The sequence below is a fragment of the Meles meles genome, chromosome 18, assembly GCF_922984935.1.
Source record: "Meles meles chromosome 18, mMelMel3.1 paternal haplotype, whole genome shotgun sequence".
Classification (NCBI taxonomy): Eukaryota; Metazoa; Chordata; class Mammalia; order Carnivora; family Mustelidae; genus Meles; species Meles meles.
Genome location: NC_060083.1, coordinates 48,216,059 through 48,229,583, shown reverse-complemented (window position 1 = coordinate 48,229,583; position 13,525 = coordinate 48,216,059). Strand labels below are relative to the sequence as shown.

Here is a 13,525-nt window from a genome sequence, read left to right as displayed (position 1 = left end):
TTTGCTGCAAACCTGTCCTGTCTTCCCTTGTAGGCTAAAGTCATTTTCTCTTGCTGCTTTCAGGAGTCTCTCGTTATCTGTGTATTTTGTGAATTTGATTATGATATGCCTTGGCAATGATTGGCTTTTGTTGAATTTAATGGGTGTTCTTTGTGCTTTTTGGATTTTGATGTCTGTGTCCTTCCTCAGGTTAGGGAAGTTTTCAGTGATAATTTGTGCAAATAAATCTTCTGTCCCCCTTTCTCTCTTTTCATCTTCTGGGACTCCTATGGTATATATGTTAATACATTTTAATAAGTCACTGAGTTCCCTAAGTCTACCTTTGTGGTCATTGTCTTTCTTTCCCTCTTCTTTTCAGCTTCATTTTCTCCCATAATTTTATATTCTATATTACTGATTTGCTCTTCTGCTCTGTCCATCCTTACTTTTATGGCCTCCACTTGGGATTGCATCTTGGTTATAGCATTTTAAATTTCAGCCTGACTAGATTTTAGTTCTTTTGTCTCTGCAGAAAGGGTCTCTCTAGTGTCCTCTATGCTTTTTTCAAGCCTGGCTAATATCCTTACAATCATTGTTTTAAATTCTAGTTAAGACATCTTACTTATATCTATACTGATTAAATCCCGGGTTGCACTACCTCCTGTACTTTCTTTTGGGGTGAATTTCTTCATCTCATCATTTTTTTCCAGAAAAGAAAAGAAGAAAGAAAAAGACAAAATAAAAACCCAATAACAATAACAAAACTAGATCCTGCTCGTGTTTTGGTCTGCTTGTTAAAAGAATCTTCTGAAAGGTGGTCACTTTCTTGCCTGTAGACTTGTAGTTTTCATCCTCTTAGACCTCTGGTTGATTTTCTTGGGAATTCAGAATGATCTGATAACTATCTAGCCATATTCGAGGGATGAGACATGCTTAAGGTCTCCCTAATCTTCCACTGTCTTAACTCCTCCCCCTCAAACTATACTACAAAGCTAATCAAACAGTATGGCACAGTATAAAAGTAGATACATGGGCCAACAGAACATAATCAAGAGCCCAGAAATAAAATCCCACACATACAGTCAACTATTAACAAGGCGGCCAAGAATACTCAATAGGGAAAGAACAGTCTCCTCAATGGTGTTGGGAAAAACTGGATAACCCACAGGCAAAAGAATGAAATTGTCCCACTATCTTATACCACTCAAAAACATGAACTTGAATGAAAGACTTAAATGTAGGACCCCAAACAATAAAATTTCCAGAGGAAAACATAGCTTCTTGACATGAGTCTTGAGTTATTCTTTTAGTTATGACACCAAAAGCACAGGCAACAAAAGAAAAAATAGTAAGTGGGACTACACCAAACAAAAAGTCTTCTGTACAGCAACAGAAACAATCAATAAAGTGAAAGTGCGACTTATAAAATGAGAGAAAATATTTGCAAACCATATATCTGATAAGGGATTGAGATCAAAACATATAAGGAATTCATACACTCAATAGCAAACTTCCCCCACCTCCCAATCCAATTAAAGGATGGGTAGAGGAATTGAATAGCCATCTTTCCAAAGAACACACACAAGTGGCCAACAGGTACATGAAAAGGTGTTCAATATCACTCATTATCAGGGAAATGCAAATTAAAACCACAATGAGATATCACTCCAAACTTGTTAGAATGGCTCTCATCAGAAAGATAAGAGATAAATGCTGGTGGGGATGTGGAGGACAGGAAACCCTTGCTCATCATTGATGGGAATATAAATTGGTGCAGTCATTGTGGAAAACAGAATAGATGTTCCTTAAGAAATTAAAAATAGAACTATCATATGATCCATTAATCCCATAACACAGCATAAAATTTAAAAGCCCACTTAGAAATAGGATTCAATAGTCTGGCTATTGTAGACATTGCTGCTATAAACATTCGGGTACACGTGCCCCTTCGGATCACTATGTTTGTATCTTTAGGGTAAATACCCAGTAGTGCAATTGCTGGGTCATAGGGTAGTTCTATTTTCAACCTAGATGTCCATCAACAGATGAATGGATAAAGAAGATGTGGTATATATACACAATGGAATACTATGCAGCCATCAAAAGAAATGAAATCTTGCCATTTGCGACGACGTGGATGGAACTAGAGCGTATCATGCTTAGTGAAATAAGTCAATCGGAGAAAGACAACTATCATATGATCTCCCTGATATGAGGACATGGAGAAGCAACATGGGGGGGTAGGAGATAGGAGAAGAATAAATGAAACAAGATGGGATTGGGAGGGAGACAAACCATAAATGACTCTTAATCTCACAAAACAAACTGGGGGTTGCTGCGGGGAGGTGGGATTGGGGGAGGGGGAGCGGGCTATGGACATTGGGGAGGGGAAGCGAACCATAAGAGACTATGGACTCTGAAAAACAACCTGAGGGTTTTGAAGGGTCAGGGGTGGGAGGTTGGGGCAACCTGAGGGTTTTGAAGGGTCAGGGGTGGGAGGTTGGGGGAACAGGTGGTGGGTAATGGGGAGGGCACGTTTTGCATGGAGCACTGGGTGTTGTGCAAAAAGAATGAATACTGTTACGCTGAAAAAATAAATAAAATGAGGAAAAAAAAAATTTAAAAAAAAAAAAAAAAAAAAAAAAAAAAGAAATAGGATTCAAAAAGATATCTATACTCCCTGTTCATTGTAATGTTAATCACAATAGTTAAGTTATATGTCTGTCAGTGGATGAATGGGTAAAGAAGATGTGGTATATTATATACAACAGAAAATTACTCAGCCATGAGAAAGAAGGAAATCTTGCCATTTGTGACAACATGGATAAACTTTGAGGGTATTACGGTAAGTGAAATATGTTAGATGGAGAGATACTAATACTATATGATATCACTTATACGTGGAATCTAAAAATGTTGAACTCAGGGTGTGTGGGTACCACTGTTGGTTGAGCATTTGACTCTGTTTCCACTCAGGTTGTAATCTCAGGGTGGTGGGATCGAGCTCAGTGTGGAGTCTGCTTAAGACTCTCTCTCTTTCCCTTTCTGCCCTTCCCTGCTCTCAAATAAATAAAACTTTAAAAAATAACAAAAGCAAACACTGAGTTCATAGAAACAGAGTAGAATGGTCATTGTCAGAGACTGAGGGAGGACGTGGGGAAATGGAGAGATGTTAGGTAAAGGGTATAAACTCCCATTTCTAGTGTGAATAAATTCTGAGAATATAATACAGAATGGTGATTATAGTTAACAACATTGTATTATATACTTGAAAGTTCCTAAGAGTAGATCTTAAATGTTTTCACCATAAAAAAAAAGATAATTATGTAATGTCACAGAGGTGTTAACTATGGCAGTAATCATTCTGCAATATGCAAGTATGTCAAATCAACAGGTTGTACTTAAACTTACACAATGTTATATGCCAATTATATCTCAGTAAAGACGAAAACAAGAAGTACCCCTTAAAAAGTACAGTTATATGCTTACCAGCATCTGGCAGTCTTTCTATCAGATCCATGAACTCTTTTTCTTTGATGCTGATCCCCATGTTTTCTAAAAGAGTGTCCAGCTTGTTGACATCAACATCACCTTCTAAGTAAGGAGCAGAAAAGGAATATAGTAAAATTGAGTGTTTCTAAAACTGGACCATGCATTCACTGCTGTGTTATTATTCCTTTTCATCAAGCATGTGTTTTATTCCAATAAAAAATATTTTACCCATTTCTTAGTATTATTAAGGTTTTCAAGACAAACACCAAAACCCAGTTTTGCTCAGTAATAGGAAAATAAAAATTCTTCTCCATTTTCTATTAGGATTTTGAAAAGCAAGAGCTAGATATGACTAACATAATATTCTATAAAACAGGAGTTGTTTTCGTTGTCTGCATTTTCAAATTATTTGCCTCGCTTTTGACTGAAATCTTTATCTGACAATGTTCCTTCTTCACCTCTTGCTTTGTGTTTTAATCTTGTTTCTCTGGGGTTGAGTTAGGAAAATCCAAAGAAGTTTAATACTTTCTGCCAAATCTTAGTGCAAGAAACTACTTGGTTTACCTGGTAAAATTCAGATTTACTGAAGAAAGCATAAATAAATACAATTACATAGGAAAGGATAATTCATGTTTTAACAACACAAATAAAGGTTTCAGATTCAGTCCTTTCCCTGTGCTTCTTACTCACGTTTGAGAGACTTTATGCCCTTCATCAACCTTTTTTGATACACCTTTCCATCCGCTATAAAAAATGAGATATTTTGAAAATGGAGTCAGAAAGATAGCAGACTTTATTTATTTATTTCTATTATGTTCAGGTAGCCACCATATAAATACACATCTTTTAATTTCAGGAAGAATTTAGAATCTTTGCATAAGGAACATTTCAAATGCAAATAGATAAATAGACATACCAAAATGTTCACTCTCAGTGGTGAAGGAGTGAATTGCAAATCATAATCATGAGATGCTCTTTTTTCCCCCCCTTGTATTGAGAATGTAGAGAAAATAACATCCTAAAATATTGTTTGTGGGAGATCAAATTACAATATTCTGTAAGGATATGTGAGAAAACAAAATATCTTCCATTTTACAACTCTACTTAAGGAACTTATCTTGAAAAATTTTGGAATATTTGCAAAGATTTATTCACAAAGTTGCCAAATAAAAAAAGAATATATATTCATAGATGGAGAACTAGAAAAAATATACATCAAAATTCTCATAGTAGTAATTGCTTTTAGTTGGGAATAGAGATGGTTTTATTTTCACTTATCTTCATCATCAAGGTTTCTGTGATAAATATACATGTTAATATTGTGAAGAGGTGAGAACTATAAGTAAATTAATATACACATATTATCTATTAATCTATCATCTACTGAGCACTAGAAGGAAGTGTACCAAAATATTAATAATGGTTATCTTTGGGTTATTGGATTAAAAAGCATTTTTTATAAAATTTTTTGGTTTTATTTAATCTAATGAGGAAGTTAAGAATTGTGGCTTTTTCTCAATGCACAAAATTACCCACTTATTGGCAATCTATATGTTCGATGCTGCAGAATCACACATAGCTACATTATTAGCTGGTGTGGGGAAAACTGGATGCCTTCCTCTCTCTCTCCTTTATCTTTTCAAAAAAACCTTTTTTCTTTTTTTAAACAAATCCAGCTCATCAGCAACCGGAGGGCTGAGTAATGCACTTTGCCTTATAATTTAAATGGGTTAGACTGATGATTTTTAAATCAAAATCCAAGTGATGAAATTTTTCTTTGTATTTGCATTAACTTTTTAATATTTTAAAAACATTTTTCACCCCTGACCCTTCAAAACCCTCAGGTTGTTTTTCAGAGTACATAGTCTCTTATGGAAGAATGAATACTGTTACGCTGAAAAAATTAATAAAAAGGGGAAAAAAAAAAAAAGAACCTGCCAAATGGTTTCTAAAAACATTTTTCATTTTAATTTGTAATTTTTCTCTTCTTTCTTTCTTTTTTTTTTTTTAAATGTTCAGTTAGCCAGCATAGGGTACATCATTAGTTTTTGAGGTAGTGTCCAATGATTCATTATGTGGGTATTAAGGAGGGCATGTGTTGTGATGAGCACTGGGTATTATTTGCAACTATTTTGTCATTTTTCACATGTGGAAACAATTCCACAGAACTAGGCTTATAGCATCCATAAGACTTACCATCAAGTGGCAGTGTCTTCACCAAATTCAAAAGTTCATTAGGTGTGAGCTCAATCCCCAAGTTTTGTAAAACACTTCCAAGTTTATTAGCATCTACTTTGCCTCCTTTAAAAGAAAAGTGAATTATTGACGCATGACAATTTTAGGACATTATAATGATCCAAAATAATGAAAAGCTGGTTTAAAGAATGCCATTCTAACTTTCATATTCTCACATATTCTAATAGTGTTTAAGGATAATGAGGCAGAACTTACTCCTTGATTCTTCATAGAATGGTCTCCTAAGACTAATGGCAAGATATCATAGAAGAAAATCAGGTTATATAATTGGCCAGTAATTTAGGATACCTAGTCTTTTTTTCTTTTTAATACTGAATCATGTGATTATTATTTAAAGCAATCTTATCAACTTAATTTTCTAAAAATATTCCTCTTCCACTATGGACTCTGAAAAACAACCTGAGGGTTTTGAAGGGGCGGGGGTGGGAGGTTGGGGGAACCAGGTGGTGGGTAATAGGGAGGGCACGTACTTCATGGAGCACTGGGTGTTGTGCAAAAACAATGAATACTATTACGCTGAAAAAAAAATAAATTTAAATTTAATTCAAGTTAAAAAAAAATATTCCTCTTCCTATATTCTGTGCCTACCCACATTTGGTTATTTAAGCCAGCAGTTATTAAATCAAGATTGTAGGAGGCTGAAGGTAGAAGAAGTTAGTGAAACTAGCTATGGTGAACTAGATAACACATGCCTTGTCCAAAGAGAAAATATACCAGTTACTGTCATGAGGGAATATAGGGCTAGTGTTGCCAAATCTTATAAACTTAACTACAGGTTGGACTCAATTCATGGATAGCCAATTTGCTAAACCTCTGATTTAAACACTAGTTAAGGTCAGTATAATACTGGTAGGAACTACAGAAAGTATAATTTATGACTTAAGTATCACCACTTATTTATTTATTTTTTAAAGATTTTATTTATTTACTTGAGAGAGAGTGTGAAAGAGAGAGAGAAAGCACAAGTACGAATTGGGGGTAGAGGCAGAGGGAGAGAGAGAAGCAGATTCCCCATTGAGCAGGGAGACCCATGTGAGGCTCATGACCTGAGCTAAAGGCAGATGCTTAAGCAATTGAGCCACCCAGGCACCCCTTACTACTAACTTTTACAGCCAAACCCTAGATAATTCAAAATCAAATGCAGAAGTAAAGTTGAATATAAATATTTCATTAAAATATGTAAAATATCAACATTAACAAATTTATGGTATAATATTAGGAAAACACTATTCAAAATATAACATAGGGCTAGAATTGTCTTAGTAATGTTTTACTCACCCGAGAAAGATTTTACTTCATTCATCAGCTTTTCCAGATCAACTTTACCTTTAACTGTAAGACAAGGAATAAATTGGATGGAAACATGACAATGAGACCAAGAAAATATGTTACATAGAGCAGAAAAACTTTATTTATATTTATTTGCTTTAGAAAATTTAACCTTTTTCAGGTACACACTTTCAGTTTAAAGTAAGTTTTGGGGATATAACATGCAGTATGATAACTATAGTTAATATTGAAATAATATTTGAAAGTTGCTAAGAGAGTAGATTTTTTTTTTTAATTTCTTTTCAGCGTAACAGTATGCATTGTTTTTGCACCACACCCAGTGCTTCATGCAATATGTGCCCTCCCTATTACCCAGCACCTGGTTCCCCAACCTCCCCCCCCCCGCCCCTTTAAAACCCTCAGGTTGGTTTTCAGAGTCCCCAGTCTCTCATGGTTCATCTCCCCTTCCAATTTCCCTCAACTCCCTTCTCCTCTCCATCTCCTCATGTCCTCCATGTTATTTGTTATGCTCCACAAATAAGTGAAACCATATGATAATTGACTCTAAGAGAGTAGATCTTAAAAGTTCTCATCACAACAAAAAAAAATTCTAACTGTGTATAGTAATGGGTGTCAATTGTGATCATTTTGATATATATATACACATATACATATATTATAATATATAAAAATATTGAATCATGTTATAAGTCTGAACTAATATAATGTTATATGTCAATTACAACCTCATTATAAAAAATTATACCTCAATATAAAAATAGAGCTGGTTTCATACTACACACACACACACATACACATGAAAATTTAACCTTTTGTTACATTCTTCATAAGAAGGTAGAAGAGGAAGGATGACAGCTTGAATGACAATAAGCATAATTATTTCCTGAATACAACTAATATTCCAGCATTTCCAATATATTGTGCTCAGGGAAGAAAAGTGATTAATTCTTGTCATTTAGTTTCTGAAAAGAAAAGTGCTTTTTCTCCTCCAGCAAAATAATACTCCATGTTGGTGAGAAAATCTAGCTATAATTTCAGAAACATGGTATAAAGTGTAGTTAATCATTAATTCAACAAACTTGTTTTTGAATACCCACAAAGTGCCAGCACAATGGCCAGAAAAGTCTATCAATTACCAATAATGTTGCTAATTCTGTGGTGAGAATTTTTGGACCTTATTCTTTGTCTGTTAAAGTATTCCTGGCCACTAAAACATCTTTTTAAATTTAATTTAATTTAATTTTTTCAGTGCTCCAAGAGTCATTGTTTATGCACTACTAGTTACTTCTGCATCAGTACCAATTACAGGTCAGGGCGAAATGGAAAATGTGTGTTGGCTTACCTGGATTAGTATAGTTAACCAAGTCTATCATGAAGAAGAGATGGGATCCTTGGAGTGGATTATAATTTTCAGGCCTGTCATTGTACATGGGTCACTATGGTTGTCTGTTCATCTTTTTCTTTGTCTATCTGGTTTATTACTGGGAAATTTTTTTTTGTGGTTTCCATGTTTTTTTATTATGTTCAGTTGGCCAACATATGGTTAGTTTTTGATGTAGTGTTCAATGATTCATTAGTTGTGTGTAACACCCAGTGCTCATCAAAACAGGTGCCTTCGGTTACCCTCCCCTCTTCTGTAACAGTTTAGTTCCTGGATTCCAAAGTCTCTCATGGTTTGTTTGGTTCTCTGATTTCTTCCCGTTCAGTTTTCTCTCCCTTCAACTGTGGTCCTCTGTGCTATTCCTTATGTTCCACTATGAGTGAAACCATATATATGAAAATTGTCTTTCTCTGTTTGACTTATTTCACTTGGTATAATCCTCTCCAGTTCCATCCATGACAATTCAAATGGTGGGTATTCACCCTTTCTGATTGTTGAGTAATTATGCCATTGTATATATGAACCGTATCACTTTGACCCAAGATGAAAGGGCTTTCTGCCATAGGCCATCTAATTGGAGGGAGTTCTCTTTCATTAAAATATTCCAAGTTCGTCTCAGTTGAGGACGAATATATTAGTAGGAACTGAGACAAACTGAGACATCTGTGTGACAAGGAAAATTTTTTAAAACAAAAGTTGATCATTTTCCTTTACTTATAATGATATTCTTTTTTGTATTTACTTTAATAAAAATTTGGAAGGACTTTTGTGAACATGCTCCAGTTCCTTTTACTACCATCTCAAAGCTGTTTGCTTTTTTTTTTTTTTAAGGATTTTATTTATTCATTTGACAGACAGAGATCACAAGTAGGCAGAGAGGCAGGCAGAGAAAGGAAGGGAAGCAGGTTCCCTGTTGAGCAGAGAGCCCGATGCGGGGCTCTATCCCAGGACCCTGAGATCATGACCTGAGCTGAAAGCAGAGGCTTTAACCCACTGAGCCACCCAGGCGTCCCAAAGCTGTTTGCTTTTTGAAATTCAAATGTTGATGGTCTTTCTAGGATGCTGGGGCTCTGTCAACTCTTGGGCTTGGTTGTGTCCTGGAGGAAAGAATGGGCATGGGGTTCTTTCTGCCCTCAACGAGGGAAGCAGCAGAGAGGTGTCAGAGCACAGGAACAGAACTGGAAAGTAGTCGATCCTGGGAAACACTTGGCATTTAGAATGCTGAAGACCCTGAGGAAGCTCAGTCAAGGCCAGTATGAGGATATTCCAATTCCTCTGATTCCTAAGAGACCAAGAAGGAAAAAACAGGTGGGCGGAAACATTTATTTTCCTGAGGTGGTGGAAATAGAGATGCCAGAACAGATGCTACCTTCTTTTCTGTAAGTTATGTTATGGAATATGTAATATTAAGTGCTAAATAAAGAATCTTGAAATAGAAGGGAGATTATGTAAGAGATATTTTAGAAATTGATTGATTATGAGAATTGAAAATGTTATAGCTGAGGAAGTAAAGACATCCCAAAGATCTCATGGTGGGGAGTAGAGGAAATTGTGGGATGAATAAGAGTATTCTAAAAGTTTCTGCTTATTGGGATTGTAGGGTGGGGAGTGGGGAGGGGAGGAGGAGGAAGGGATAAAGCTGAAATGAAATATCTGATGGGTAAAGGTATCTTGATGAAGAAAAAAGCAGTATTTTGTTGCCAGTAATAATTAAGTTATAGGTAAGTATGACAGTGAATGAGAAGAAAAGAAATATAAGAATTAATGAAATGTGACCCTCCTCTGGAACTTCAAAATTAATTAAGAAGAAAACAAATATAATGAATGACAACTTGAACCAACTGGTAATAATAAGCATAAGAAAAAAATAAAACAATAGTAGAAAATGAACAATAAACATAAAATAAAATAAATATATATATCCAGTATTACACCAAATCTGAACAAACTGAAATTTCTCATTAAAAAAGGAAAAATTATCAAATGAGTTCCTTAAAAACCCAGCTATATGATGATTTTGCAAAATATATTTCAACCAAATGGTAATGAAGACTGAAAATAAAGGAATGAGAACATGACCTCAGCCAAAATTAAGAGTCAGACACCGAACTGACTGAACCACCCTCATGCTCCAAGAAGAATCTTATAAAAATTCAATTTAAGTAGGAGATGTTAACCCTCTAAATGGAAGAAGATCTATTTTGTAGACAAAATGGAAGTAAAGATACAAAGGAATTGAATAATATTACTGATAAACTTGATTTCATAATGCATGTATAGAAATCTATGTGCACTGGTGAGTGCTGTTAAGTGTGTAAGCCTGACAATTCACTGACTGTACTCCTGGGGCAAATAATACATTATATGCTAATAAAAATAATTAATAAAAAAAGAAATCTATGTGCACTCTCTAGAGATTATACATTATTTTTATATGCCTACAGATTTACAAAAATTGATAAAGTACATGGTCATAATGAAACCTTTAACAAAACAGAGATTCTTTTTAACATTTCAGTGGCCACATTATCTGATAGAACTCCAAAGTTTATATATAATAAATAAAAGACTTAAAAAGAAATAAGAAATATACTTCTAGATACTAGATAATCTTTGTATCAATTATAAGTTAGTAGAAAGTAATGATTAAGAAAACTCTTCATATCAAAACGAAAGGATGTATGAAGCTGCATTCAGAAGAAAATGTATGGCCTTACACTCCTTCATTTAATAATGAAGCAGAAAGACAAAAAGAAACTAAGCACTCTGAGAATGTAGGTATGAAAGAGAAACAACCATTTCCCAAGTGGTTGGACAAACAATCAGATAAAAAAGTGGGCAAACACTTTGAATACATACTTTATTAAAAAAGTATAAATGGCTGATAAACACTTGGAAAAGTACTCAATATCATTAGTCATCAAGGCAATGTAAATCAAGGCCATACTGAGATAGCATCACACACTAACCAGAAGGACTAAAATTAAAAACAATGATAATAACCAGTGTTGGTGAGGAGTTGAGCTAAGAGAACCTTCAGACGTTGTTGGTGGGAGTATAAGATGATACATTCACTTTGGAAAATTACCTAACAGATACTTACAAAACTAAAAACACATTTACCCTAGGAGGCAGCTATTTCTACTCCTGGTATCTACCCAGAAGAATAGTAAACACATGTTCAAAAATATCTCAAACAAAAAAAGTCTCATACAAGAATGTTCATAGCAGTTTTATTCGTGCTAGTGAAAAGCTAAAAAAAACATAGGCCCAATAATAGTAGAAATGATAACATACTGTGGTATATTTATATAAAAGAATATTATTCAGCAATTAAAACAAATTACTGACATGAGCAACAATATAGGCAAATCTAAGACTTGTATGCTGAGTAAAAAAGCTGTGGGAGAACATAATTTTCAAGGATGGCTGAGCTATGTATTTCCTGTCCCACAGACCTCATTACAACGTGCCTGATACATTTCCCACCAAGAACTTAGATTGAGTCCGGGCAGCATCTTGTGATTGCTTTAATAACAGTGGTGGAAGTGGTGCTCTGACGTCATCCTAGTTATAAACTTAGAGAAGAACTATTCTAAATTGTCCGCAACAGACTTTTCTCCATAGGACCCAGGTGGAAGTGACAGACAAATACTGAGATGGCAGCCAGATAGAGCTGCTATACTCTAGCCACATTAAAATGGAAAGAACATTAAAGATCACCATCCCTATATTCAGTATCTTTTTTTATAAATACTGATGTCATGTAGCAAATGTGGCCAAAGGGTTCAAGCAGAATTTAAGCAATACTTACCAATTCTTCCTACTCCATAGGGAGAAAAAAGGTAAGGCTGAGTGTAAAAAACATAGATAACCCGAAATCCTTCTCTAATTTACACATGAGACTAGCAAGAGACAGGATGGGTTCTTTCTTTGAACCTGAGTTTTTTCCCTAAGCTTTTCAGAATGCCTTCTTGATGCCAAACAAGCATTTTTAATGATTGTTATAAATAGGCTTATAAAGGAAGTTTTTCTGTAGTGTTTAATGGTATCTAAAATGCTCACCTTCAACTGGCAGATTTTGTGTTATGTCTTTAAGCTCCTTTTCAGTAAGGTCCATTCCTATGTTTTCCAAAACTGCATCCACTTTACTGGAATCAATCTTCCCACCTTATGGAAAGAGAGACAGATGTAGAAGCAGAAGTTAATGCCCCTAAATTGTTGGATAAACCCTCACCTCCTGAGGATTATGGCTATCATATTCATCCAAAGGACCAAAGCCTCATGAGGAGAAGACAGAGTAAAAAACAAGAGTTAGAATTAGAACATACTGTTTTAATTTTAATCTTCATATAAGCATACCCAGAATAAAAACTGAAAGGTGATGGAATGACTTCTCAGAGAATTCTAGTAAGGTGATAATAATTCCTGTGATTCAAATGACTATTGTCTCACTTTCATTGTGTTTATTTATTTTTTATTAACATATAATGTGCTATTTGCTTTAGGGGTACAGTTCTGTGATTCATCAGTCTTACACAATTCACAGCACTCACCATAGCACATACCCTCCCCCGTGTCTATCACCCAGCCACCCCTTTCCTCCCATCCCCCTCCCCTCCAGCAACCCTGTTTGTTTCCTGAGATTAAGAGCCTCTTATGTATTGTCTCCCTCTCTGATTTCATCTTGTTTCATTTTTCCCTCCCTTCCCTTATGATCCTCTGTCTTGTTTCTCAAATTCCTTATTGTGTTTATTTTTACAGTTAAATTCTAGTTATGCTAAAGGATGCTGGTTCTCCATTACCATTTAAAATATTTTTAAAATTCAAGTTAAAAGTAAATCCGTTTAAACAAAAATATTAACAATACTACAAATACTGTGTGGATTTGGCAGATATCATGAAGGTGGTTTTGGGAACCTTGCTTAGACATGACCTTCTTCCTGGCCTGCTTCCTGTCTGTCTGTTCAGTCCTATGTTCCTTCAATTTCTTGAAGGCTTTCTAGAGCTCTCTTCTCGCTCTCTCTCCTTTGGTCTAAACGTCAGATTAGTAGTCTCTTGCTGCTGAATAAACTAACTGAAGAAGTGCTAATTTTCCCTTTACTTTTGCTGTACAGCCTGAGCTCT

The 13,525-nt window shown here is 35.0% G+C and overlaps 2 protein-coding genes across 2 annotated transcripts in view; one reads left to right on the top strand and one right to left on the bottom strand.

The window, feature by feature from the left end:
* LOC123929308 (40S ribosomal protein S24-like) overlaps positions 1 to 13,525 on the top strand; it is a 576,828-nt gene that overhangs the window by 360,359 nt on the left and 202,944 nt on the right. The window lies entirely within an intron of this gene.
* Positions 1,062 to 13,525, bottom strand: part of LOC123930068 — a 199,650-nt gene continuing 187,186 nt past the window's right edge. Inside the window, exons 72-76 of the mRNA XM_045986277.1 lie at positions 12,464 to 12,568; positions 7,006 to 7,059; positions 5,668 to 5,772; positions 3,469 to 3,573; positions 1,062 to 1,132 (exon numbers count right to left, since the gene is read on the bottom strand). Coding sequence (XP_045842233.1) covers positions 1,062 to 1,132; positions 3,469 to 3,573; positions 5,668 to 5,772; positions 7,006 to 7,059; positions 12,464 to 12,568 — 440 coding nt within the window. The remainder of the gene's footprint in view (positions 1,133 to 3,468; positions 3,574 to 5,667; positions 5,773 to 7,005; positions 7,060 to 12,463; positions 12,569 to 13,525) is intronic.